This window comes from Pavona decussata, unplaced genomic scaffold, assembly GCF_977016875.1.
Source record: "Pavona decussata unplaced genomic scaffold, jaPavDecu1.1 SCAFFOLD_69, whole genome shotgun sequence".
Classification (NCBI taxonomy): Eukaryota; Metazoa; Cnidaria; class Anthozoa; order Scleractinia; family Agariciidae; genus Pavona; species Pavona decussata.
Window position 1 is genome coordinate 3,264,363 of NW_028145488.1, and position 27,800 is coordinate 3,292,162.

The 27,800-nt window shown below is 39.2% G+C and overlaps 3 protein-coding genes and 1 pseudogene across 5 annotated transcripts in view; 3 read left to right on the forward strand and 1 right to left on the reverse strand.

The window, feature by feature from the left end:
• LOC146477806 (uncharacterized) overlaps window positions 1–27,800 on the forward strand; it is a 59,324-nt gene that overhangs the window by 8,456 nt on the left and 23,068 nt on the right. The window contains exons 16-19 of the mRNA XM_085113098.1: window positions 181–342; window positions 620–697; window positions 1,587–1,654; window positions 2,613–2,663. Of these exons, the coding sequence (XP_084969224.1) occupies window positions 181–342; window positions 620–697; window positions 1,587–1,654; window positions 2,613–2,663 (359 nt within the window). The remainder of the gene's footprint in view (window positions 1–180; window positions 343–619; window positions 698–1,586; window positions 1,655–2,612; window positions 2,664–27,800) is intronic.
• LOC146477807 (uncharacterized) lies at window positions 2,937–3,957 on the reverse strand (annotated as a pseudogene).
• LOC146477808 (tetratricopeptide repeat protein 28-like) overlaps window positions 6,985–27,800 on the forward strand; it is a 48,027-nt gene continuing 27,211 nt past the window's right edge. Inside the window, exons 1-3 of one of the 3 annotated variants that reach the window (XR_014865328.1) lie at window positions 6,985–9,295; window positions 10,103–10,140; window positions 10,767–11,768. Coding sequence is in view for 2 of the 3 variants with exons in the window: in XM_085113191.1 (XP_084969317.1) it covers window positions 7,074–9,295; window positions 10,103–10,140; window positions 10,767–10,795 (2,289 nt within the window). In the remaining variant the exon portion in view is untranslated. Of the gene's footprint in view, window positions 9,296–10,102; window positions 10,141–10,766; window positions 12,077–27,800 lie in introns of those variants that run through there. The other 2 variants (XM_085113191.1, XM_085113192.1) reach the window with 2 other exon arrangements.
• LOC146477809 (cyclin-dependent kinase 7-like) lies at window positions 12,919–27,441 on the forward strand. Its single transcript, XM_085113083.1, has 8 exons — window positions 12,919–12,923; window positions 14,999–15,033; window positions 16,671–16,738; window positions 17,430–17,498; window positions 26,438–26,556; window positions 26,751–26,846; window positions 27,037–27,136; window positions 27,280–27,441. The coding sequence occupies exons 1-7, from the start codon at window positions 12,919–12,921 to the stop codon at window positions 27,044–27,046; spliced, it is 402 nt and encodes a 133-aa protein (XP_084969209.1). The 3' UTR covers window positions 27,047–27,136; window positions 27,280–27,441.

Sequence of the window (27,800 nt, forward strand, 5' to 3'; positions counted from 1 at the left end):
GTTGAATATCTTACTATTGGTGATTTCCTCCAACACATTTCAAAATCTATTGTGATTTGTGCACGGTCAACGCCAAAAATGCTTACAAAATATACAACACTAAAATGAAGTAGTTTGACGGGCTACATACGGGCTTAACCATTGCCTTTTAATAACTATATTTTAATTTTCTTCATTTAGCAATAGCAGAGGTTTATAAGAATGAAGGTAATGATGAATACGGGAAGAGGAATTTCCGTAACGCCGTCAACTTTTACACGGAAGGAATTAAAGTGAACTTCAAGGATGAAGAACTGAAAGCCAAACTGTATTGCAACAGGGCGGCAGCGCACTTTCGTTTAGGTGAGATGTTTTATTTCAATTTATTTACTTATTTATTCAGCATTTATTTAGTTACTGTATTAGCACAACTGAGTTGTGAAAATGAATTGTACCGTAACTGAATTCGTTTCCAGACGCTCTTTCGCTCGTTCTCGAAAACATTTTTCGCGCTGATTTTAGCCAGTTTTACTGCGTCCTGCACCAACTAGGTTTCCTCGCGTCTCAGAGAGCGCTGAGGTCTTGCCAGCTGCTTCAGCCTTTGGGTAAATAAATTTATTTATCTATTTATAATATTTAGGGAATTATCGGGATTCACTAAGTGATGCGAAAGTTGCCACTGAATTACAACCATCTGATGTCAAAGCAATCGTTACAGGTAAGATGTCTCAAAATGCTAGACAAAAGAAAAAGAAAGTAACGAGTTAACTGCAAAAATGTACCGCCACGATACCTACCATACAATCTTTAAAGCGACGGCCATTAACAATGTTTTGCAAAATATAACTTAATATATAGATCATGACTCTATTAGGCCAACGAGCCGGGAATTTATACAATTTCTATCCGTTTTTTAACACTGGTTTTCTGTATCAGTGTGTATTACACGATGTATTATTATGAAGGATGCTACCTTGTAGTTTCAACTGAAAGAACAGTGTATTGCTGCACATCGCCAGTCAATGATTGAACAGAAACATGTTTTTTTTTAACCTCCCTACTTTTATCACACGTCGTGCAGATGTCTGACATTGCGCATGGCATAAACCTCATCACTACAATTAACTTATTTATTGTATGAAGTGTTCGCGTCTCCTCTGTGTCCATATTAAGGGGGTTTCATCATTTAAAAAACTATATCCTCTTATTGCGAAGACTTAGCGGCTGTTCATAAACTGGTGTTTATGGCTACATTCGATTGACCGTATTCCAGAATAAGAATAAGCGAAATAGCTGTTAGATTTCTCTTTTAAGTAAATTTGGGAGGACATTTCTGCAAACTTTCGCCAACACATGATAATTTAAGAGCGATTTTGTATTTTTGTAACTCCAGAAACCTCTTGAGGAATTTATGGAAATTATTGTATGTATTCCTATTCCGGAATAAGGTTAATCTAACGCACCCTAGCTGTATTGCAAAATGGCGATCCTTTTTCATCATCCCTTACTGTCGTGATCATGATACATGTGCGCAAACATAGAAACTAAAATTTGAGGTAAACTAACTTGACTCAAAAATAAATCAAGTTATCATATATGTCTTTTAGGAGCAAGTGCTTATCTGGAGCTGAATCTGTTTGAAGAAGCGATCACGTGGTGTGATCAAGGATTAGCAGTATCCTTTGGTTCTTTCATGTAATGTTTAAAACGCAAGGAGCAGTGTTTTATCGGGTTTTAGACTCGATAAAATACGTGCTGCAAGTTTTTGAACGGCTTCAAAAACATTCCTGAAAAAGCGTGTGTCAGGAGAGTTCATAACAATTATGCTTTTGTGAACGTTGCAAAGTAGCATACCAGAAAAACAATTAACACTGCATACTAATAAGGAGGTGGTTTTTATTGGGTTTTGAAACCACTGCACGTGATGTTTCATCGACGAGTTTGATTGGTCAATGGGCTTAAACATTCCCGGATGTAGTAAGGTTGTTTTCATAATGAAAGGCAGTACTGAATTACTTGTATGTCCCCACACAAAACGTGCCTTACACCCCCCCTGCGAAAAATAAATAAATAAATAAATAAATAAATAAATTAATTAATTAATAAAAAATGACATGATTAGCATCCCTACTTTTTATACTCCACAGTATAAAAAACAGGATGTTCTGCAGCTCACTTCCTCCCCAAGCAGTGACTGATTAACACAATTTGACAAGTGAAAGAAAGTTTTAGTATATATGTATATGCCTTATTATTCTTATCTGATTGCAGTAGTTGAAAGAGAACACAAGAGAACCACTTTAATGTACGCCATTTTACCCCTACTTTTACCGCAAAAACCGTTTCAAAGACCATGTGAGGTAACAATCGAGTATCGTTGTACTCGAGAACCCTGAGGTCCAAAGAAATTCACCGCCAGCTTCGTGGTAAGGCTACAAACATAGGTACCTTTCATCCCATCTTGGCGCTGCATATTAGGGCCGATTCGCACTATAAATCTGGGAGACTTTCAAACGTTTAAGTTTTCCGATGAATTATGGCAAAAGCAGCCGATTAGGTACCACTAAAAATTGTGATTATAACGTCTCACCGAATTTACCTGCTTTCAACGTAACAACCTTAACTTTGAAAAGATTGACAAAGAAAATGCGACGCTGTTGGAACTCAGAAGCACGTCTCAAAAGGTATTGTTATTTACTTTATTTTAAGGAGTAGTTTCTTAGAAATAGATTTTGTGATAAAAATACACGCTAAAAGGTCACGACGTTTCGACCTCTCCGAGGCCATTTTCAAGTGCGAGTGAGAAATAAAAACCTTAGCATAAATATCATTTACAAACAGTTAAAAATCAGTAAGAATGTCATGAACGCTAAAATGTGATAAAACATGTCAATAATAAGTATTTGTAAAGTTTAAAAAGGACATAAAAACAGTGTTATAATGACGTAAGAACTGGTCTAAACAAACAATTTAGCCCGGATAGAATCGCATTGTTTGTTTAGTGATGGTTTCAGTTCTTTGATAAAAAGCATTTCAAAAATAAGACAATCGAGTTTGTTTTGACACTTTCTTAAAATTTTAAAACTTCGCGCAATGTCATTTGGGGCGATGTTGTGCTGCTTCTTCAGGTGGCTTCCGATTGCCGATCCCTTATGCTCCTCAATTCGCTGGTGAAGGTGTCGGCACGTGTAGCCGACATAGCCTGCATCGCACAGGCCACACTGAAAATGATACACAGCGCATTGTTGATTTACAAGGGGTGGCTTGTCTTCCCTCACTTTTATTTCATCCTTGTTGATGTTCCGACTTGTGTACACCGGGCTGATATCCACATTGATCTTCCGACTAAGGTCTCCAAGTTGTCTGCGCACTGCGTCTGCAGATTTCTGAATTTTTGAAAGGCAGCATTATCCTGATTGGGGCCTCTGGTACTTGCTGTTAGGTACGTGAATCCTCAGATAATTTTGAATCAATGAATTGACGGATGGTAGAGATCACAAGTTTGTATGGGTAGCGCAGTCGGGAAAAGATCTTTTTTAGGCGTTCACATTTCTGATGAAAAAGCTTCCACGTAGATGAGAGCTTGAATGCACGGTTGAGCATGGTATTCAGCAAGGCCCATTTATATCTACTGTTCACTTGGCTGTGGTAATGTAACAGTGGCCCAGTGTCCGTTGGTTTCCTGTACACCTTCGTGTCCAACCGGCATCCATTCCTGATTATATCCATTCCCAGAAAGAGGAGTCTGCCGTTTTCTTCAAGCTCCATTGTAAACTCGATAGAAGGATGACTGTTGTTCAATGTCGTTAGGAACTCAGAGGCTGATTCAAAATCAGGCATTGCGCTAAGCGTATCATCTACATAGCGTTTGTAAAAGGGAGGCATCTTTTTTTTGGTTTCTAGCTGTTTCTCGATGTTACACATGAATGCGTTAGCCATGAGAGGTCTCAGTGGCGAACCCATAGCAACACCATCCACCTGTTCGTATAGGTTTCCTTCGAATTGAAAAAGCTGATTTTTGGTTGCAATTCTCAAATGCTCTTCTCAGCTTTTAAGTGTTTTAAAAAATGTTTTCAAAAGGTATTGTTATTTATTTTACTTTAAAGCATAGAGGTTCTCTGTTTTAAAGCAAATAAGTGTTAGCAGTATATTATTCTTGGTAGGCCCTGTTTGTTAGGAGAGAAAACAGAATCCATATTTATAATTTCCAGAAGAATAAATGTCATTTAAAAAGGTTAAGCGCACGAGCGATCCGGACTAGACCTTATACTCTTAACCCTATTCAGGCTGCGTGCTGCAGCGCCAAGCTGGCGTTGAATACTTATAACTTCCCAAATAAAAAAAAGCAAACACCACCAAACTTGGTTAATTTTCCTAAATTTATTTGGTAACAACTTTATACAATAACTGTTTGTTTACGTGGGTTGCTGTTGTTATAGAAACAATATCTTGACTGCCCAAGTTTTCTCATCTCATAACTGTTACAATTTTACATCATTTGGTTCTTATTTATTGCTTTTAATAAGTTTCGATCAATTTTTGAGGATTTTCTGCGGTTTTGGAGATATCGGGAAATGTAGGTGGCAGATCTAAGATGGAGTCTGTGAAGAACAAATGATTCAATTATCACGTGATATAACGTCACCAGTCCACTTTGTGGAACTCAAAGGAAACCGTTTTGGACATGCTATATACCATCCGAGTTTCACTGCTGAAGCCTCAATGGCTTTGAAGTTACGAAAGGGGGAGGGAACACAAAGTGACCCATGGCCCGATGGGGTTCAGTTCGAGAACCGGTTTGCCTTCGTACAGTGTACCAGAGTAGTTTTGGGTTAAGAAAAATATTTGGACCCCTCGATTCACTGGGGGATCCAGAAATTTTTGATAGAAGGGGGGGGGGGGGGAGGGGGGGTCCACACTTTGATTCAAAAACACTGTTGAAATTTTTTGGCGCCAAATAACTTATATCCCCCAGACCTCCGAGTCTCCCTCCCTCTTCCCCGCTCGCAGTTACACGTTATTATCAGTTTAACACCAGTTTCATAGCCCCTTGCCATGTACATGAATTCTTCTGGTAAAGTATGCACCCTTGGAACATCCTCCTCTTGTGCCTGGTAATAGAGGTTGTACAGATGTCGTCAATATCAACGTTAAGGTCATGATGCAAGTGCATGAGTGCAAGTCCCGTCAACCGCTCCTCAGACATCCTGTTTCTGAGATGTGACTTGATTCTTCGCAAGCCGGAGAATGAACGTCCCAGTCAGTGATTCTTGGCGCTAAGACTCTAGCACCAATCTTGTCAGCAAGTCTAGAGAAGTCCTCAAACCATTCATGGCATTCTTCTTCTGTTTGACCTCACCCTGTGAACTGCTTTAAGAGGGTCGTCAATCATAGAACAAGCTTCGAAGACATCCTGGTCTTTCTGTTGAAGCTTGACTGCAATGGGTTTGAATGTTTCTAGGCTATTCTTTATAATTAAAAAGGTGAAAATGAATCCAAAGGTCTTCAGATTTGCCAAAAGACTTGTGCCTTGATTGTAGTCTCCCTGTCCCATGTCAACGATATGGAGGAATATATTGCTTTGCGAGCAGACGCGAGCAAACCACCAGAGGGTAACCCCCCCCCCCCCCAAAAAAAAAAAAAAAAAAATTTTCTTGGAATTTAGTGTAATGGCAAAATGATTTGAAAAAATCAAGCAATTGAATAGTGATATGCTCTGCTGTCGATGCAAGAATTCAAGGTCAAAGAAGTCGTAAAACCGTCCCATGGATCCGACGACACTGGAACTGTGCGCACAGCGGGTTCTGGCCGCAAACTTCCGGGTGCCAAATTATTTTAAAAACATCTACATGAAATCCCGTTGCTGTTTTCGTTTAATAGGAACTTTGATTGTGATTTATTTAGGTTTTTCATCCAGCCGATAGAGTTTGTGTCTTCAACTAGCTTCAATATTTCTCGTAATTCTCAGTGCCAATATATTCAACCTCACTAAATTCCATGGTTATTTCCTTGCATGACATCGATGAGCCATTCCCCTATGCATTTTACAACCAAAATTACAAACGTTACATGTCGTCTTACATTGGGAATTACGAAAAATACGATACACATCACGCCAAGAACGTGCGAAAAAGAATCAATCTGTTGGAAGCAAATAGTTAGCAGAAAAGCCGTATGTGAACCTTAGTAATTATTACCACTCTCTTGGTGATTTCCAGATCGCTTTCAAGTACCATCAGCAAGCTCGTAGTATCACCAAAGAATTTGAAAGCAAAGGTTCGGAAGGAACGTCATACATGAACCGTGGTATTGCCTGCCATCGCCTCGGTGAATTCGAGAAGGCTATCGAGTTCCATCAGCAAGCTCTTAGTATCATGAAAGAAGTTGGGAACAAAGATTTAGAAGGAAGCGTATACACGAATCTCGGTAATGCTTACTGCTCTCTTGGTGATTTCAAGACAGCTATCAAGTTCCATCAGCAAGCTCTTACTATCATAAAAGAAGTTGGGAACAAAGATTTAGAAGGAAGCGTACTTATGAACCTCGGTAATGCTTACCGCTCTCTTGGTGATTTCAAGACAGCTAGCAAGTTCCATCAGCAAGCTCTTCGTATCATGAAAGAAGTTGGGAACAAAGATTCAGAAGGAGGCGTATATGCGAACCTCGGTACTGCTTACTACTATCTTGGTGATTTCAAGACAGCTATCAAGTTCCATCAGCAAGCTCTTAGTATCATAAAAGAAGTTGGAAACAAAGATTCAGAAGGAAGCGCATATACGAACCTTGGTGTGGCTTACCACTCTCTTGGTGATTTCAAGACAGCTATCAAGTTCCATCAGCAAGCTCTTAGTATCATAAAAGAAGTTGGAAACAAAGATTCAGAAGGAAGCGTATATACGAACCTCGGTAATGCTTACCGCTCTCTTGGTGATTTCAAGACAGCTATCAAGTTCCTTCAGCAAGCTCTTAGTATCATAAAAGAAGTTGGAAATAAAGATTCAGAAGGAAGCGTACTTACGAACCTCGGTAATGCTTACCGCTCTCTTTGTGATTTCAAAACAGCTATCAAGTTCCATCAGCAAGCTCTTAGTATCATGAAAGAAGTTGGGAACAAAGATTCAGAAGGAGGCGTATATGCGAACCTCGGTACTGCTTACTACTATCTTGGTGATTTCAAGACAGCTATCAAGTTCCATCAGCAAGCTCTTAGTATCATAAAAGAAGTTGGAAACAAAGATTCAGAAGGAAGCGCATATACGAACCTTGGTGTAGCTTACCACTCTCTTGGTGATTTCAAGACAGCTATCAAGTTCCATCAGCAAGCTCTTAGTATCATAAAAGAAGTTGGAAACAAAGATTCAGAAGGAAGCGTATATACGAACCTCGGTAATGCTTACCGCTCTCTTGGTGATTTCAAGACAGCTATCAAGTTCCATCAGCAAGCTCTTAGTATCATGAAAGAAGTTGGGAACAAAGATTCAGAAGGAACTGCATACGATGCGCTTGGTAATGATTACTTCTCTGAAGGGGATTATGAGAAAGCTACCAAATGTTATCAGCGAGCTCTTGATATCGCCAAAGAAGTTGGGAACAAGCTCTCAGAGGGAATTCTATATATGGGGCTTGGTTCTGTTTATTTCTCTCTTGGTAACCTTAAAGCAAGTATGGAGTTCTATCAGCAAGGTCTTTGGATCGTTAAAGAAATTGGTAGCAAAGACTCAGCAGGAATCGCTTATAAGGGCATTGGAACTGTTTATTTCCGGCGTAGAGATTTCAAGACAGCTATCGAGTACCATCGGAAAGCTCTTAGTATCGCTAAAGAAACTGGAAACAAAATGCTTGAAGCAACGGCATATGACTGTCTTGGTAAAGATCATCACTTTCTCGACGATGTTTGTACAGCTGAGGATTTTTATAAATGTAGTGTACGATTATTTGATGAACTTAGGGGTCTTCTTCAATCGAATGACAGATGGAAAATCGACTTCCGGAACAAACATGAGGCTTCCTACAGCAACTTGTGGCTTGTTCAGTTACTACAGAACAAGACAGAGGAGGCGCTTTTTACAGCTGAACGTGGACGTGCACAGGCTCTGATGGATCTCATGGAATCACAATACGGCGTAAAATCAGTTCATCTAGTGTCTGCTGAGAAGACGAATACAATCTCTTCCATTTCAAGCCACCTTCCATCGCAAACGATATTTTTTGCTGAAGGCCCCAGTTCACTCAACTTCTGGGTGCTGCAAAAAGGAAGTCCTTGCCAGTTCGAGCGAAAGAAAATCAGTGATAGTTTGGAGTCTCTGACTCACAAAACATACAAACAGATTGGAGTCTTTAAAAAATTCATGTTTGAGAATCGCTCCTTGGATGGGCCAGCAGAGGGAGAATCTGTAGAGGTTCCTTATCGAAATCGCGATGAAAAGTCAAAGGCATCTGCAGAAGGCGAAGGCGATGCTTTAAAGGCGTTGTCCAATGTGGTCCTGGGACCGATTTCACATCTGCTACAAAGCGATGAAGTTATCATTGTTCCTGATGGTCCACTATTTTTTGTTCCCTATGCTGCACTTCTGTACCAACATTCCAGGTACTTGTCTGAAACGCTCACAATTCGACTGGTTCCTACATTGACAAGTTTGAAGCTAATGACAGAGTGCCCTGAGGGGTACCACTGTACGTCTGGTGGACTGCTTGTTGGTGATCCATGGGTGGAAGGTATCCTTTGCAGAGGAAGTAGAATCCTTCAGCTTCCAGCTGCCAAAGAGGAGGTGGAAATGATCGGTGCTATTCTGAACATCAAACCTCTGATTGGAAAAGAGGCAACAAAAGCTGAAGTGTTGAGCAGGCTAAACTCAGTGGCCTTGGTACACATTGCAGCCCATGGCCGTGTGGAAACTGGTGAAATTTTCTTGTCTCCTGATCCAACGGTGGCCAAGAAAAAACTCAAACAGGAAGACTTCCTTTTGACTATGGCTGATGTGTTAAATGTAAAACTACGAGCAAGATTGGTTGTCCTAAGCTACGGCCATAGCGGCCGAGGGAAGATTAAGGCAGAGGGTGTGGTGGGTCTTGCGCGTGCTTTTTTGGGTGCTGGTGCTCGTTCTGTCCTTGCATCACTGTGGGCCATTAGTGACGAAGCCACTCTGCAGTTTATGAGATACTTCTACGAGCATTTGGCGGAAGGACAACGTGCCAGTAAGGCTCTCCAGCAGACCATGAAACAAATGCGGGAATCTGACAACTTCAGTGATATTAAATACTGGGCTCCGTTTGTGCTGATCGGTGATGATGTAACATTGAATTTTGGTCACTTGAGGTAAGTTGTTTGGGCTTAATTGTAAAAGTCACCGTTTAATATTTATTAACTTAAAGGATTTGAAAGCCTCTCAACCCTATCAGTCTAGGTCCCTAAATTCGAAGCGTAAAGCTGAGCGGCTTTCATTCGCGTAATGGGTACATCTTTAAGTTTCGTCTGCGAATTCTAAAGTTTGATAGCCTGGTGACTGGCCTTCATTAATGAATATTTGCTTTTATCAACCGAGTAAAAAGATTTGAGTGCTGACATTTCGAGCGAAGGTCTAACACTCGAAACGTCAGCACTCATATCTCACTTTATGGTGGCCAAATTACGTCTTCAGCTCTGTTAATAAAACCCAATTTTGTCCCCACTCCCGAGTGACGATCCCTTTACTAGGGCAGTGGTAGGCCCAGGCCGTGAGCGGAACACGAAAGCAACTGCTTTACATTGTCCTTGCAAGTGGTGGCCACAAGTGACGTTTTTAACTACATCTCCATAAACTCGTTGTGGGAGCTGTTGGCTAAGGAATGCAAAATCATCTTCGGCAATGCGGATGGAGAAGTTGATCCGTATAACAGGGCCACTTGTGACACGTGTGTGTGTCGTGAGAAGGGAAAAGCAGCTCTCCGTGGCTGCCACCTTGGTATTATTCAGTGCTGTGAGCATTCATAAGATTCTGACAATACCCCGAAATCGAATTCGAAGCCGGTGTGGTGTCCTTGTTAATGTCTCAAGGTTGCCTTTATAAAAAGGTGTTTTTGTTGTTGTTGTTGTTGTCGTTGTGAACGGATGGTCATACTTGTGTTATTTTCTTTCCTGTTTCAGTAATGTTTCAGATCACGGAGAAAGAACTTTCGACGATGGTAAGTTGCAGTAATGTGAACTTTTCTTCTGTTATCTGTCATGCAACCGAATAAAACAGTGTTAATTACTGCAGTCTGAGTCACCTTCATAAAAGGATTGAGTCAAACCTGTAGGACCAACCCTTATAAACGGCCACTTTTCAACAATTGAAAAATCCCATCCCCCACAACAAAACTGAATTTAGATTTTCATTAAGGTGATTTCCCCCTGGGGTGAGAGGGAATGGGTACTGAGTGGGGTTTTGAATAGCTTTAGATGGAGATGTGCCACTGGGACTTTGAAACCTTTATCCTATACCAAACCATGTTCTAGATCGGACACAAAAAATCCCCCCCCCCCCCCATTCTAGACTTGAGTCTTAATTTTTATTCCCGCGACCTTTTTTCAAACCAAATTTTTCTCATTGACCTCCTATTCTAGAACAAAACTCTCCGACTTTTATACCCTTTCCCAGACCTAACTGCTTCAACAATACCCTTGGCAGCAGCATATACCTATATAGCATAAAAGTTATGGGAGTAGCCCCCTCCCCCGTGGGCTATACCACAAGTTGCAGTTGGTAATTTGGGTTTATTGAATACTGTGATTACACATGTCAACATTTAATAATACGATGTCTGTTAAGTTTCAGAACAGCCAGGCAAAACACTCTGATAATACAAAGGATACTGCGGGAAATATTCCTAACGTTGAGTGATAATGTTGATGAAAGATGACAAAGATTCGCAGTTATTGCATTGCAAAACGTAATATTTTGTTACCCGGCCAACAAGCCTAGTTATAGATTTGTTGTGTAATACATTTTTGACCATGTTCAGTATTTCCAGAGATAATAAATTACAGACGGTAAGGCTGTTCCTTGCAGCAGAAAAAAAGGACGAGAACAAAGAATTTGGATGTATAAACGGAAAAATATTTGTACAAAAATGGCCCAATATTTCGGTTTGAAAAACAAACCATGTAAATGTCTGCTAATGACCCTTGTATGCTTTCTACTTAATGACTATGAATCAATAGAAAAATGCAAAAAAAGAAAAAAAGATTAAAATCTCATAAGTAAAACTAACATAAAGGAATATTTCTGGAGTTATGTTTTCATATATCCAGGTGTACATAAATATGAATATATAAAACATATATTTCAACTGCGGGTGAAAGATTGAATAGAGCAAGACCCTCGTAGTTACTTACGCAACTTAGCGGCTTTCTGTGAGGGTCTTCATATTCATTGATTCATCCTCCACGTCTATGTCACAAACTCACAATATTTGATCAGCTCCCAGTTGGCTTGATAGCACAGTTGGTAGTTCACTACACCGGTATCGCAGAGTTCATGGGTTCGAATCCCTTTCGAGTTTAAATTTTTTTAGACCTTCTTTTCGCAACTTTCTAAGTTGCGTTAATAACTTCAAGGGCTTTTTTTCTATTTAATAATTTCATAATATAGTCAAACACAGGGTAAAATACCGATTATCCAAAGGAAACATTTGTGCAATCCAAATAGGAAATGACGTTACCGTAAAGCAATCAGATTGCGCCCCAAATCGGCAAAATCCTGCTGCTCCAACAGTTAATGTACATACGCAGTAGTTGAGCAATAATTGTAAGTTTAACTCGATCAGTGAAGGTTATGTAAGTGTAATTGTATTGTCTTTTTTTCAAAGGTATGGTTGCTTTTGTACTGTTGTTTAATACTTGCATTAATCGAGGCCCGAGCTGAAATTTTGTTGCTATAGAGCAGTTTTGATTCTTCTTTAATCTGCCTTTAGTAACTTGACTTTAGGCCTCTTATGCTGTGAAAACCACAGACCAAAGCAAAGGGTGGTGGAGAAAAAAATTCTGAATTTCATGGTAGCTCAAGACTTTCTTAGCCTTGCAAAAGACGCCGCTCGTCAGTTTTTAGTTTGAAAAAAGACCGTTCGCCAGCCTTTGCCTTTGACAATGTAAAGTATTGTAACACCATGAAATATTCAAAATAAACAAGTTCAGTTAACAAACGCGTTTGTCAGTGGTTATATATTCCTCAGTGAAGAAGAAAAAGATGAGCAAGTTAAAGCAAAACCTAACAGTACAATAACCCGCAAGTAGCACGAAATTTTGCGAGAGTGTCATTTTGTGAATTCGGGTGATGATTGGTGGATTGTGAAACAAAATTTTAGTGAATTTAGACTATAGTGAAACCTGTGATGAGAGGAAGCCTTCGGAATCCTTGCTAGTGTTAATATACTTGATCAGAATTGTACATTATAGTTAATTATAAACCTCTTTATATGTCCTCGTTTATTATGCCCACATCTTCGAGGATGGGTACATTTTAGTTCAAAACTCGACACCAGCTGTAACAGTCTATAGCAAAATACGGTACACAGACAGTCGTAATACACACTTTTGGGCTTTGCAGACTACTTTTCTCGGAAGGGGAGTTGGCATCAAGAAACATCCTCTCATCTAACGTTTTGTTATGAAATAGCCAGATGCTGGAGACTCAATGCCAATACAAGCCTTACCGATGTTACTCACATTGCTCAAACTTAGTCGTTAGTTGGTGGTGTCGTTAATTTTTCACATATACAACTCTCTCTTAAACGTAGGGTGGATTAGCAGGGAGTTTCCCCACGACGAAAAGCTCTGAGTGATTTTCTACTTCTTCTCTCTACTTGTACGTGCTGGCTCCTGCTTCTTCCAAAATTTTTTTATACATCCTTTGTTGCCCATCCCTGAAAATATCGTAGAAGAAGTGAATCAGTTAAATTTCATATTCCTATGGAAAGATAAGGATGAAGTAAATAGTTACGAACAAAGCGACCTAAAAATGACAGAAACATAACGAACCTAACAATTACGCGCGGACTCTGGAGACGAGTTTGGCTCGTCCTGGGCACTGGGCTCTAAAGTGATCTGCTAGTACTCAGGCCCACCGCCCACCACCGAGTTCGAAACGTTGCAAGGAGATTGACTTCTTGGTAGTCTGAAATGTCAGCCGTCTCCTCCCCCTAACCCACAGGGGGCGCGGGAGAGAGAGACGTCTGAATTCCGAGCGTTATAATGTCGTCCGTCGACGTCACACAGTAATTTATGCAAATTTGCATAAATAAAAACCTTTAAAACCAAATGGCGGCCACAAGCCATGAAAGCCCATGGAAGCATTGCAGCATGCATAATGTAGGAGGTTGTGTGCGTTGTAAGCCCTAAAACTTGAAGACAAAGCATCAAGAATGTATGAACGGGATCGCACTTCGTTTTCCACCGAAGATGAATTGAAAAATGTTCCGATAAATGTTATTAGTAAATAAAGTGTTGACAGGCCAGACACGACTCATATTAACGTGGTACGGTGGTATGAAATGTGATTTCTCGTTATGGTTTTGCCTTTTTGGACTGTTTTTTTTTTTGTATGAAATAAGAGTAGGTCCTTCAGAATATTTCTCGAAGCAATGGTTGGTTTTGAATTAAAAGTCATTTGCTCCTCAAGATGTTTTTGAGGTTAGGCAACGCCGGGTGGTAAGTTGTGACAAAAGAAAGAATTTTGTTTCGCACTTTATCGTTTTGTTGTAAAGCCGACTTCCGTTCAGCGAAAATCAGAGGGTATTTTTTCAATGAGATTGTGAGGGTAGCCTCTAGCCCAAAAGTGCGTTTTGAAGTGGATGATGTTGTAATAGAATGATTTTGCAGAGGTGTTTCGAAGAAGTCTCAAGGCTTCATTTTTTATTAGTCCTTTTCTGACCCCGGTGGGAGGCAGGAAGAAAAATGTGTACTTGAAGGTCTCTGTAGGTTTAAACCCCGCATGATTGTAGAATCGCTGAGACTTCTGAGAACCAACTTACTCAGTGATTATTCTATTGCAATACCACCAACTTCAAAACGCGCCTTCATGCAAGAGGCTATCAACACAATCTCATTGAAAAAAATTACCTCTGAGATTTTTAAATTCACTGAACGGAAGTCGGCTTTACAACAAAACGAGAAAGTGCGAAATAAAATTCTTCCCATCTTCACAACTTACCACCCGGCTCGAGAAATATTGAAAGAGCCTCCCACTTATCTCATACCAAAAAGGAAAATCTTTAAGAGATATACCCGCGAGAGCAAAACCACGTTAAACGAGAAGTCACTTTTCACACCAGGAACTTACGAGTTGTTTCTTGCCTGTCAACACTTTATATTCGCCGCCGAAATGAAATATCTGTTTTCGCAGGTTCGACCAATAAGAGATGGTTATCTATTTCAATTAGGGAAGAACCAATCAAAAACTACCTACCATATTCGCAAAAGTACGTGACGTCAACGGACGACATTATAACGCTCGGAATTCAGACGTCTCTCTCTCCCACGCCCCCTGTGGGTTAGGGGGAGGAGACGGCTGACATTTCAGACTAGACTTCTTGGGCGAAGGACAGGTAAATGCAATAATATCTGAGGTTCATTGATCGATCGAATAGAGATAATTTTGGGGCAATTTACGACGCTGAATAAAGCTGAAGATCAGGAAACTCATTTGATTGTAGCAGTGAAGAAGGTAATTATACAACAGGAAGTACTTCCATCTGTAGCTGGCAGCTAATCATTTTTTTTCTGTATTTGACATGCGTTTTTTGTTTAAATTAGATGAAAGGGCTTTTGTTTAGTCATTTGATATCTCAACTTGCTGATCAGCTGCAGAATTTCAATGAGTTTGATTATCTATAAAACAAATTGTTTTACATATACTACATCCAAGCCAGCTGATAGAATTACTCTACCAGCTGGCTTGGATGCAGTATACTTGTACACTGGCTTATTGTTGATGGAAGCTGGTAATTTGCCTGGATTCTTTATGTCCTAAGCTATGTAAATTTTATTGTAATGTTTCTTTTACAGATCAAACTTGGGCAAAAGGAGTAAAGCGAAAGATGGTCAGTAATAATAATAATAATAATAATAATAATAATAATAATAATAATAATAATAATAACAATAATAATAATAATAATAATAATAATAATAGTAATAATAATAATTTATTATTATTATTATTATTATTTTTTATAATAATAATAAATGATAATTCTTTATTAAAATATTCCACACAAATTGCCATTTACAAGTTAAAACTATATAAAAAAGAGCTATTAAAATAATAAAAAACCTATTTACAATAATTATTCATTTCGATTAAAAATAAAAAAAGGATAATATTGTCAAGCAATAATGTTTTTTTGTAAAGAAAAAGAAAAAAAAATGTCATGAAGTTTTTAAAAAAATGAAATTCGGCATTTTAAAATCAGCATTTTAAATAATAATAATAATAATAATAATAATAATAATAATAATAATAATAATAATAATAATAATAATAATAATAATAATGATTATAATAATAAAACAAAAACAAGATAAATAGATGTTTCTCTGGATTGTGCTTATTGGTTAACAGTTAGTTTAATATTACAGTTGAACCTCCCGCAAGCAACCACCCATGTCAAGGATATGTGGTCACTTAGGGGAGGTGGTCGCTTACCAGAGGTCAGACCACAGGGGGTCTAAATTTCAGGTAATTTACATATGGTAATTGCGGAGACCTAACCCTTTTGCCAGTGCTTATGGAAACCTGCCTGATTTTGGAGCTAACAGTAAACGGCATCTTTGCAATGTTAAATTTCAAGCTTTAAAGATTAACAACTTTCGCTTTTGTTTGTTTGTTACATAATCCAGTTGACGTTCTCTATTGCCACAATTATTTTGTTGAGTAATACAAGGTTGAGAGTCATCACTGGTCATACATTTACATGCATGCTATTTACAAGATAAGAGAGTTGCCTTCCTACAGGGGATTCAACCCGATTAAAGTTTATTTCAGTGTACACTATAGTACATGTGTATGTTATCAATTGTTTCAAGGCTGAGCTATTTCGGAAGACACTTCCAGTAGCTCCGGCTGTGAGATTTAAATACAGCGTCCGCTGTAATTGTGTGGGCCAATATGTTACAGCGACACATTTTACAATTTCCACCCGTGAGAGAAACAGCAGATTGTGTGTCAAGTGGTCGCCTACAGGAGATTAAAAACAATTGAAAATTTTAAACAATCATCTCTAAAAGTGGTTGCCTACGAGAGGTGGTCACCTAGGAGAGGTACGTTCCATCTATAGTGATTTGACTTGAAAACTTTTGGTATTTTGGAAAAGTGGTCACTAATGAGAGGTGGTCGCATACGAGAGGTGGTCACAAAGGGAGGGTCAACTGTATTTAAACCAGTCATCACTATAACATATGTTAGATTGTAAGGCATCTATGTTAATCACTTATGTATTTTTGAACGGAAACTTTTTTCATGATTGCTGTTTGTGTCCATTGGTCTGTGAACACAAATTTGTAAATTATCTGTGTAGAGAATATTTTGGGGTTTTGTTGCGGTCATCAAGGATCCTTTGTGAGACATGACAGAAATGACTATTTGATATTCAAAGGACATATATTGTGTTTCAACCCACTGTTACTTTTATTAAAAGTAACAGTGCTTATATGGCTTACATGGTGGTCTTATTTGTAGGAATTAACAGAACTGTGTTGCGTGAAATCAAGCTTCTACAGAAACTCAGACATCCTAACATAATTGGGGTAGGCAATAGAAAGGTTATTGAGAGGTGGGACCCACCATGAACATTGTCAGAAGTGTAAAATACATTCTATAAACAAAAAAAAATTATGGAAAATAATTCACATTGATGGTTACATAACCATTTTAGCTGAGTAATTAAAAGGTAGGCATAGTGTCGTGATTAACTATATATCTTTGTTTTTATCATGTGAACAGTAACTAAATACTGGTAGTAGCCTTCGTAGTAGGTGTCAAAAGTGGTGAAGGAGAGGATATTAGGAAGTGCGTGAATCATGAGGTGCAAATGCAAGATTGGAAAAAGGGGCGTCCTTAACCCTCCCCTCCCCTGTTTTCCTTCCCTTGCACTTTGTGCTTGCGTCTTACACTCTGTGCTCATGAATTCATCCTCTGCCCTTTTAGGTGTCTGCAACTTGCATATATTTATAATGTTTATGGTCTAAATCTGTTTTGGTTTGAAAGTTTAAAACCAGAACTACAGCACCTTATTGATTTTTATTGCTGTGTGTCCAGATTATGGTAATGATTCTGAGACAGAAAAATAAAACCTAAACTGGTTAATGTTTTCACAAGATGGGTGAAAGTACATATTAGCTACTTTCAGTGATAGTTTGTGCATTAACTGTATTAACAATCCTGTGGGTACTAAAATAATGAAGCAATTTTAAGTATTACTGTTTCTTGTCTTTTTAGCGTCTTGATGTGTTTGGTCACAAATCCAACATTAGTCTTGTGTTTGATTTTATGGAGACAGATCTTGAGGTGACTTGAATTTGCAGTATATTTTAATACATGGTACATTTCATTTGGTGTAATGTCCTATCAATAACTGCTGAGTGTTTCAATCTCAGGTCGTGATAAAAGATACAAGTCTTGTATTGAGTCCTGCAAACATAAAAAACTATCATAAATGTCATCATGACATTGCAAGGTCTGGAATATCTACATATGAACTGGATTCTTAGTAGATAGGAATTAGGGGTTGAGCGTACCGGGAGGAGGGGAGGGTGAGTTAAACAATAGCCGGGGTGGATGAGTAAACAATAGCCTAGAGGATGACATCATCAAAAACGATGACATCATAAGCTAAAAATAGAGAAACCGGGGGGAACGGGAGGATGAGTAAACAATAGCCTAGAGGATGATGTCATAAGTTAAAAATAGAGACAAGGGGTGTAATTTCCTCCTCTCCCGGAAGATAAAGTAATAAGCTAAAAATAGAAACCGGGAGGTTAGGGAGGTAGAACGTCACAATAACCCCCGGGTTGACATCGTAAAAAAGTGATGACATCACCTAAAAATAGTATAGTGACATCATTGGGGTGGAGGAGTATTTTGCTCTCATTATAAAACGATGATCTCCTAGTTTAAAAATAGAATAGTCATGAAATAGTTATAGAACTTTCCCGCTATGAAGTAGAAAACACAAAATATGATGGTTCCAAGCAGTTATTTACCATCAGTGAGTTTAAATCATTCGCTAAGCCTCGGTTGGTGGTTTGAAATTTTTTGCTCCACGGAAGGTGAAAGCCCTTTGGCCTTTCGCAACCTACACTTGGGTAGTGTGAGGTCATTATTTTGCCTGGTGTTCCTTTGGTGAATTTTTGAAGGGTGTTGAAGTCGTTTTCAAGGATAACCGGGGGTTAGGTTGTTCAGTCATTTGTATAGACTAATTTCATTCTCCGTAAGCGTAAAACAAGCGATTACTGCCAAGCACATTATTCACGAATTTGTTAGTTTCAGTAGTAATCATACATTTTGATACTATTTTGGATGAATTTGATCGAGATTATGTGATTTTGTTGGTTATAAGAGATGAAATCAGACATCAGACGCGTGTTTCGATTCACGCACCGTCACTAAAGCTATTATGTTAATTAAGTTGAGCTTTGTCGGGGATTAAACGGTAAAAACAGTCTTTTGTTGACTTTGTTTATGAATAAGAATATTACGGTTGATCGATTCCTGGCTGCTTAAATTAATTTGCATGTTATGTTTGGCGCGCACTGAAAAAATAAAACACACTCACAATTTACTGAAGATTCTTTATTTAAATCGTTCAACAATTCAAGTACAAAGCAAAGATCTTATGACAGCGTTAATCATCTTTATCCTCTTTATCGCTAGGGGGATAGAATCTCATTTTTGATGTCCTTTCATCCATGTGTGTGATTGCGCCACAATTTAATTAAAATTCATCCTCTTGAGAGGCCTTATATGGATGATTTCTGTGAGTTCGCCGGGATCTTCTTGAGGGACGATCATCGTCATCCAGATAGTTTTTAAACCGAATTCGAGGTGGTTTTTTTCTTTTCTGTGTAGGTGAGGGTACTGTGGGAGGGGGTGTTAAGATGAACGAGGGAAGTGACGCTTCCGCGGGCGTCGCTTGTGTTGCGGTTGGTTCTTGGGCAGCTGTCGCCTGTATAACCGTGGGCGTTTGGACAGCGGCCGCCTGTACAGTCACTGGTTCTTGATCTAGCATAAGATTGCTAGAAATTTGTCTCTGTTCTTTAGAGTAGGGTGGATTTGATTCTTTGAGTCTGGAATTCAACTGTTGTTTAAACGTCAAATACTTGTTTTGCAGCTGCATGTAATGCTTTGCTCTTTCGTCATCTCCAAGGTCTGATCGTGAGAGAAGACCATCCATTGAATCTTGTAATTTCTGCATTACTGGAACTACTGGGGGAGTCATTACGTTCTGTTGTTTGAGGTACTGTAGTAGTTCCTGCGAGATATTGTCCGGTACCGCTACGTTATCAAATCGTTCTTCGCTAGGTAGAACGTTCGTTCGCAATCTACAGTTGTCTTGAGTGGTGGTTTTAAGATCAACTAGAAGATAACCAAAGTGCCTCTGTACGGCCTGCTCATAGTGATTAATAAAGAAATCGGTGTGCCTGGGATACATTTGCTTAGCCAGGGTCAGCACTTGAAGTTTATCCCGGGGGTTCTTGAAAAGGACTAAGTAGTGACTGTTTAAGCTGATACTTCGACTGCCTTTTCCTTGATGAAATAAGTTCTGCACGATGTAAATTATGCTTAGGTTGCGATGATGGGATCCTCTTGTAAACAGGTTGACGATTCGCTTGTCTTCACCGGCATCAGCCATCTGATCATCGATCACCATTAAGTTGCGTTGGCGGATGTCAAAATAGGAGTCATGCTCTAGATTGGAAGGAATACCTCTGATAAATTCTATGTTTGGCATTGTTGCCATCAATTCTAGGTAAGCGGGCTGCCACTGCGAATAACACCAAACAATCCTCTCTGGTGGTAGGTTGATTGCTCTTTGAGCCTGTTGCAACAAAGATTTTACCCAGACGGTCTTTCCTGATCCGGTCATCCCAGCAACCATACAAGTAAATGGATGCACAAATTGAAACCGCTGACACTTTTCTGGAGGAAACGGCATAGCTCTGAATGGAGTGAAACTCGACGATTCACTGTGTTTGCGGCTCATGTGTCTTCGCATACTATCTTTCCTTGAAAAATTCTCTTGACAAACAGAACAGGTCCAACTCATGTCTACTTTGTGGAAACTTGACGAGAACTGAGAAAACGATAAATGTTTTCAGATTTATATAGGCTTTAACCACACCCAAAAGACTATTGTTTACGCCCTTTCGCCACCACCACCACCGACACCACCACCTACACCAACACCACCCCCACCAACACCAACACCACCACCACCACCTACACCACCACCAACACCACCACTAACACCACCACCACCACCACCACCGACACCACCACCACCAACGCCACCACCGACACCACCACTAACACCACCACCACCACCACCGCCCCCACCTCCACCACCACGTTTCTATTGTTTTCCCTCCTCCTTATTTTTAGTGTTTTCCTTCTCCTCAAGTCTATTGCTTCCCCCACATCCTACACAATAAAAGGGGGAACTTACTTTCTTAAACTCATTCCATGATCATGTCTCGCGTTGTAAAGAACAGCCGAGGTTTCCTTCAGCTCCTTTCTGATTGCCCTTCCAAGCAGCGTCAGTTTCTCTTGAGAACAGCTACTCCACAACAGTTGCATGCGTTATTGCAAGTTATTTATAATGTACTTACAGAAAACATACCAGTGTCTGAAGAAGTTAGGGCCTTCTTGCGTTCGCATAAGGATGCTCTTCTAAATCTTGCTCAGCGAAATGTTCCTTATAAGACAAAGAAACGCATCCTTGTGCAAGAGGGCAGTGGGTTTATACAAGAATTACTGACCCCTGCAATTAGTAGCTTGGGGTATCTTATGTTATAAAAGAGACCGTGGATTCTGAATGTTGGTCATTTGTGTCTCTCTTTTAACGAGTGCTGGTCGATATGAAAAGAAAGATGGATTGGGATAAAGAGGAGGAAAGTGAAATGGAGGATTACTCAACCTCTGATGAGGAAAGTGACGAAGAAGAACCCCGGATAAAAGATGTCTTGAACAACCTTTCCAACGCCGTTTCCAGAAAGCACGCTTCTGAACTATTGCATAGTATGGCTACTTCTAAAAATATCTTGTTCTGGACACCTAGTGGACTGCTACTCCGAAACCAGCGCCCAATACCAGTAACAAACATCTCAGAGCTTGTCGAGTATGTGTTACTCCCTCATAACGAAGATGTCGCCAAACCCCGTGCGCTCAATACTTTCCTAGATGGGCTGGCAGAGCTCGGAGTGAATAAGCGACTGATCAAAAATAAAAAACTTCTAAGCGATTTGTTAGAAAAAGAAAGAGGATACCAGGATAAAGAGGACGAATCAGGTAATGAGGCTAATGATGAAAACTTGTCGGACAGCAGTGAAGAAGAGGAAACCAGTTCTAAAAATAGTCAATCCGAAGTATCTCATAACAGCGACCTGGAAAGTGATTGGGAAGAAGAGGCCGAGAATAGTAGCGACTCAGTTGAAAATTCAACGATAGTTCAGGCAAAAGTTCATGATCCTTGCCGACACTGCAACAGTTCACATGGATATGATACCGTAGTCATGAAATGTCCTAAGTGCTTTTGGGAAGATAACTGTAAAGTTTGCCCTATATGTGATCACAAGATTCCTCTTGAACGAAAGCACGCGAAAGAATCTCTCCGTCGATGTTATGATTGTGGCGCAATCACACACAAGGATGAAAGGACATCAAAAATGAGATTCTATCCCCCTACCAATGAAGAGGATAAAGATGATTAACGCTGTCATAAGATCTTTGCTTTGTACTTGAATTGTTGAACGATTTAAATAAAGAATCTTCAGTAAATTGTGAGCGTCTTTTATTTTTTCAGTGCGCGCCAAACATAACATGCAAATTAATTTAAGCAGCCAGGAATCGATCAACCGTAATATTCTTATTCATAAACAAAGTCAACAAAAGACTGTTTTTACCGTTTAATCCCCGACAAAGCTCAACTTAATTAACATACAGGGTCCGAAATTAACTTTTTTAGGCAGGCGCCAAGTGGCGACTGAAATTTTTTTTCAGTCGCCATATGGAAAAATGTGGTTGCCAAAAAGCAGAAAAAAAAGTGTCAATAAAATTTTTGCTTCGCAGCGAAACACAAACCAAAATTTTTGGTTGCCAGATGGAAAATTCGCGTCTGCGTTTGAGGCCGCAATGGCGATTTATACACCTACCACTGAAAAACCATGACGAATGACTCGAATGCCGGCTATATACGCAGTTTCATAAGAATGCTAAATGTTTTAAGTCAAATTTATACCTTCTCTCGTCTCTACCTTTTGGAGAAGAAATGTAGCCGATTGAAAAACTGCCGGTTGGTTCTTTGCTCTATGTTCAAAACCGTGAACGATCTTTCCTTTCGCGTTCTGTCAAGACGATCGACGGATCGCCATGTTGTTCGCACCAGGCCACAACCGTGCAGCATTTTTCGTTCAAAAAACATGGCGGCGAAGCTTCGCACTGCTTGAGCTGTGAAGCGTTGTGATAGATTTATATTAACAGGAAAATCGGTTTTATACTTCAAAAGCAGTGGAAAGGTAAAAAGTAAGTGACCAATTGGCGGGCGGCTTTGAATTTTATTTTTATCGATTTGGCTGAAAATCAAAGTTATTGTTTGGATAATGATCGTGGCATGAAATAGTTAATCGCCCGCTGGCGACTAGTTGTGAAATTCTGGTCGCCAGTACAAAATTTTTAGTCGCATTGGCGACCAGGAAAGCGCAATTTCGGACCCTGACATAATAGCTTTAGTGACGGTGCGTGAATCGAAACACGCGTCTGATGTCTGATTTCATCTCTTATAACCAACAAAATCACATAATCTCGATCAAATTCATCCAAAATAGTATCAAAATGTATGATTACTACTGAAACTAACAAATTCGTGAATAATGTGCTTGGCAGTAATCGCTTGTTTTACGCTTACGGAGAATGAAATTAGTCTATACAAATGACTGAACAACCTAACCCCCGGTTATCCTTGAAAACGACTTCAACACCCTTCAAAAATTCACCAAAGGAACACCAGGCAAAATAATGACCTCACACTACCCAAGTGTAGGTTGCGAAAGGCCAAAGGGCTTTCACCTTCCGTGGAGCAAAAAATTTCAAACCACCAACCGAGGCTTAGCGAATGATTTAAACTCACTGATGGTAAATAACTGCTTGGAACCATCATATTTTGTGTTTTCTACTTCATAGCGGGAAAGTTCTATAACTATTTCATGACTATTCTATTTTTAAACTAGGAGATCATCGTTTTATAATGAGAGCAAAATACTCCTCCACCCCAATGATGTCACTATACTATTTTTAGGTGATGTCATCACTTTTTTACGATGTCAACCCGGGGGTTATTGTGACGTTCTACCTCCCTAACCTCCCGGTTTCTCTATTTTTAGCTTATTACTTTATCTTCCGGGAGGGGAGGAAATTACACCCCTTGTCTCTATTTTTAACTTATGACATCATCCTCTAGGCTATTGTTTACTCATCCTCCCGTTCCCCCCGGTTTCTCTATTTTTAGCTTATAATGTCATCGTTTTTGATGATGTCATCCTCTAGGCTATTGTTTACTCATCCACCCCGGCTATTGTTTAACTCACCCTCCCCTCCTCCCGGTACGCTCAACCCCTAATTCCTATCTACTATTCTTCACAGGGTAAGTTATTGCCTTGTTCCAAACTTCTATTAAAGCCATGACTGCATGTGCACATGAATAATATTCTTGCAATGCCAAGGAGGGAAGAGCAGTACTCCATATAGTTAGGTATATGGAAAGGCTCTGCCCGAAATGGGAGCCTATTGGCATACCACCAAAATTTAAAATTTTTATTATTTAAGGGTGCCAAAAATAGAATGTCAACTGGAATTCGAAGGCTAACAGCAATGAAATCAAGTAAATTAGAAAGGGCAGAGATTGTAATGCAAAGATTAGCCTTACTTGTGGAAACATGTGAGAGCTTGGCTTATATTTCAGGTATAAAAAAGGGGTACAGTTTTGTTTTATGTATAATATGAAACAGATAGCATTTCTGTCAGTAAAAGTTGGATTGTTTAAGGGCAAGTAGTTGAATCTCAGGGGGGTGTCTAGAAACCTAAGACCTAAGACCTAAGACCTAAGACCTAAGACCTGGAAACCTAAGACCCGGAAACCTAAGACCCGGAAACCTAAGACCTGGAAACCTAAGACCCGGAAACTTAAGACCTGGAAACCTAAGACCCGGAAAGCTAAGACCCAGAAACCTAAGACCTGGAAAGCTAAGACCCGGAAAGCTAAGACCCTTGTTTTAAAACGTTATTTTTTTTTTATTAAAGAAATAATGAATATTATACTTCAACTTCCCACACAAGGATTACCGCTTTGCTGAACGCCGGGTTCTAAAATTTCAACAGTCCCATTTTCTTTCGGGTTTCCTCCATAGTTACAGTCAATTAACATCACGCGTGACCAGCGTTTCCGAGAATGAAATGAACATGTTCAAGATTTATGCAAATGCCGGACATTACAAAGAGCAATTCGAATGTTCATTTCATTCTCGGAAATACTAGTCCTCCTGTTGTGCTTCATTCAGCGTTAGGGATTTGCAAAGCAAGTTAGTAGTGAAACACATAAGCGGTATGTCATTGTAAGTATTAATTACCGCTCTAACTGAGTTGCGATATATCCTATTCTGCAGTAATTTTTATTCCAAGTGTAGAGCGTGTAATTGTTCATTTGATAGAGACGTCAACCGTACTTTGATGCTTTATTTTACAAAGACCAAAGGCAATTTTAATCAGTCGTTGTATGTTCGAATTTTACGATGTGTGTTTTTCCTTCTTGCTGGTTCGAAAACGTAATTATGTCTTAAAGACTTGTTGATATTAAACTACGCATTTAGAAGCAAAGAAAGTATTACTTGTTTCTTTGTATATTATTGTACAATCGTAACAGTGAATACTGTGATTAGAATGAAAGAAGGCGACAATAGGAGCCGGCTTGAGAAATAATTTTTTTAAAATAGTTTTAATCATTATTAATAATAGCTTGACCGGTTATTTTCCCACGTATATTCAGTCTCTGATAAACAACCCATTAACTAAGAGGGCAGTTATCACTCCCAGCCCACCCGGAATCCTGCTTGACCGGTGTTTTAAAAAATTTGAACGAAGTTTTGAAAATCGCCAACGAGGTTTCAGGGTTCCCGTAGAAATTTCCCAAGTTTATTGACGGTGTAAGGCTATGAAGTTCAACGTTTCTTTACATTACATTAAGTGTTTTAAGAATAACAATTGTTTCCCAGGTATCTTGAATATATTTTTTTCTGTTACAGTCAATCCACGTCACGCGTGACCAGTATTTCCGAGAAAATGAAATTGTAATGCTCGGTATTTGAATATAATCTTGAACATGTTCATTTCATTCTCGGAAATACTGGTCACGCATGATGTTAATTGACCGTAACTATGAAGGAAACCCGAAAGAAAATGGGACTGTTGAAATTTTAGGACCCGGCGCTCAGCAAAGCAGTAATCCATGAGTGGGAAGTTGAAGTATAATTATCATAATTTCTTAAATTTAAAAAATAATAACGTTTTAAAACAAGGGTCTTAGCTTTCCGGGTCTTAGCTTTCCGGGTCTTTGGTTTCCAGGTCTTAGGTTTCCGGGTCTTAGCTTTCCGGGTCTTACGTTTCCAGGTCTTAGGTTTCCGGGTCTTAGGTTTCCGGGTCTTAGGTTTCCGGGTCTTAGGTTTCCAGGGGCCCGTTTCTCGAAAGTCCCGCTAACTTACCGGGCCCGATAAGTCAGATGTCTTTGGTGATAAATGTTTCTTAACAGAAGTACAATTTTTGTTAGATTGAATACTAAATTTTAGAATCTTATCATTCTATGAAAACATTGCCCAAGTACTATACCGTGTCTGTAATCACTGAGTAATCGGCCCAAAAACGTTTAAAAATATACTCACCGGGCCCGGTAAGTTACCGGGACTTTCGAGAAACGGATCCCAGGTCTTAGGTTTCCGGGTCTTACGTTTCCGGGTCTTAGGTTTCCGGGTCTTAGGTTTTCGGGTCTTAGGTTTCCAGGTCTTAAGTCTTAGGTCTTAGGTCTTAGGTCTTAGGTTTCTAGACACCCAATCTCAGGGTAGAGCCTGGGACTGTGAACACAACAGGTGACAATCTGTAGTTTCTGTACTACTTTTTTTGTTTTTGTTTATGTCATTGTCTGTTGGTTTTCTGATAAATATTTCAGTTGTTATTCATGCTGCCAGGATTTAAAACCAAACAACTTGCTGATTGATGATAAAGGTGTGCTGAAGATTGGAGATTTTGGACTTGCCAGATCTTTTGGAAGTCCAACTAAGGTTTATACACATCAAGTGGTGACAAGGTGAGAAGGTTCTTTTTGTGGTCGGGTGTATGTTGAAAACTTGAATTAGTGAAGAGTTGATAGCATCATAGTTAATTGAGGGACTGGTTATGAAACCTTGCTATGACAACAATGGTACTACAAATGTCAGAAGGGCCACGACTGTACACAATTTTTTGTTTTAACGTTCACACCACCTTTGAATATCTTAACAGAAAGGGCCCTATTGGTCAGTTGCTCCAACACACTTCAAAATCTATTGTGGCTCAAGGCCAAAATGCTAACAAAAATGTACAATGTATAACAAAGAGGTTTGTCATTGCCTTTTATCAACTATGATAGTATGAATTCTTCATGTTGAACTTCAGGTCAATTGTCCTTTTTGCTGAGTTTAACCCCAAATTAATTTTTAGTGAAGTTTTAATGCTGCAAAGTTACCATTTGCTTGCAATCCAGATGTTAGGACTCATTCTAATAAACTTTCTGTTTGTTAATGTATAGGTTGTATTGACCTCCAGAACTGTTATTTAGAGCAAGGGTACATGGTACAGGTGTTGATATGTGGGCTGTTGGATGTATCTTAGCTTAACTTCTCCTTTGGGTACGTAACATTCATCACATTAATACTTTACTTCTATCTTGGTCAGTATGTGACTTTTCTGTATCCTTGATTATTCACTGCCTTCAGTGTTAGCTAACTTAAGATATTTACATTCTTTTCTCATTTGTCTCATTGTTATTAAGGTTCCATTCTTACCTGGCAGCTCTGATTTAGATCAACTAAGCAAAATATTTGAAACTCTTGGTACGCCATCTGAGGAATCATGGCCGGTGAGTAATTACTTCAAAATATAGAAATCGCTGCTCAAAAACCCAATCTACTCTGCACACAGCTCATTCCAATATATTTACACTTGCATCTTGTTCCTTGTTGTCTAATGATAATGCATGATTATCGGACGAAGACTGAAAGAGATTTTCTCTTTGTTGGATGAATAATGTAGCAGTTATGTAGCTATAGTTATTACCAGTTAAAGATTTTATCGTGGATCCTGGCCGGTGTGCGGCCTTATTAAAAGAGCTTCCTTATTATAAGAAATGAACACTCGATTAAACTAACACAAATTTTAAGAGTTAACTTTAATTTCATCTTTTGGAGGTTTTTTTTTTTCAGCTGTGACCTTAAAAATAGTGGACTGGTAATTTCCGAAACAATTTCTATTATTTTACAGCAAAGTTTTTGATTCCCTGGTAGAGGCAGTTCA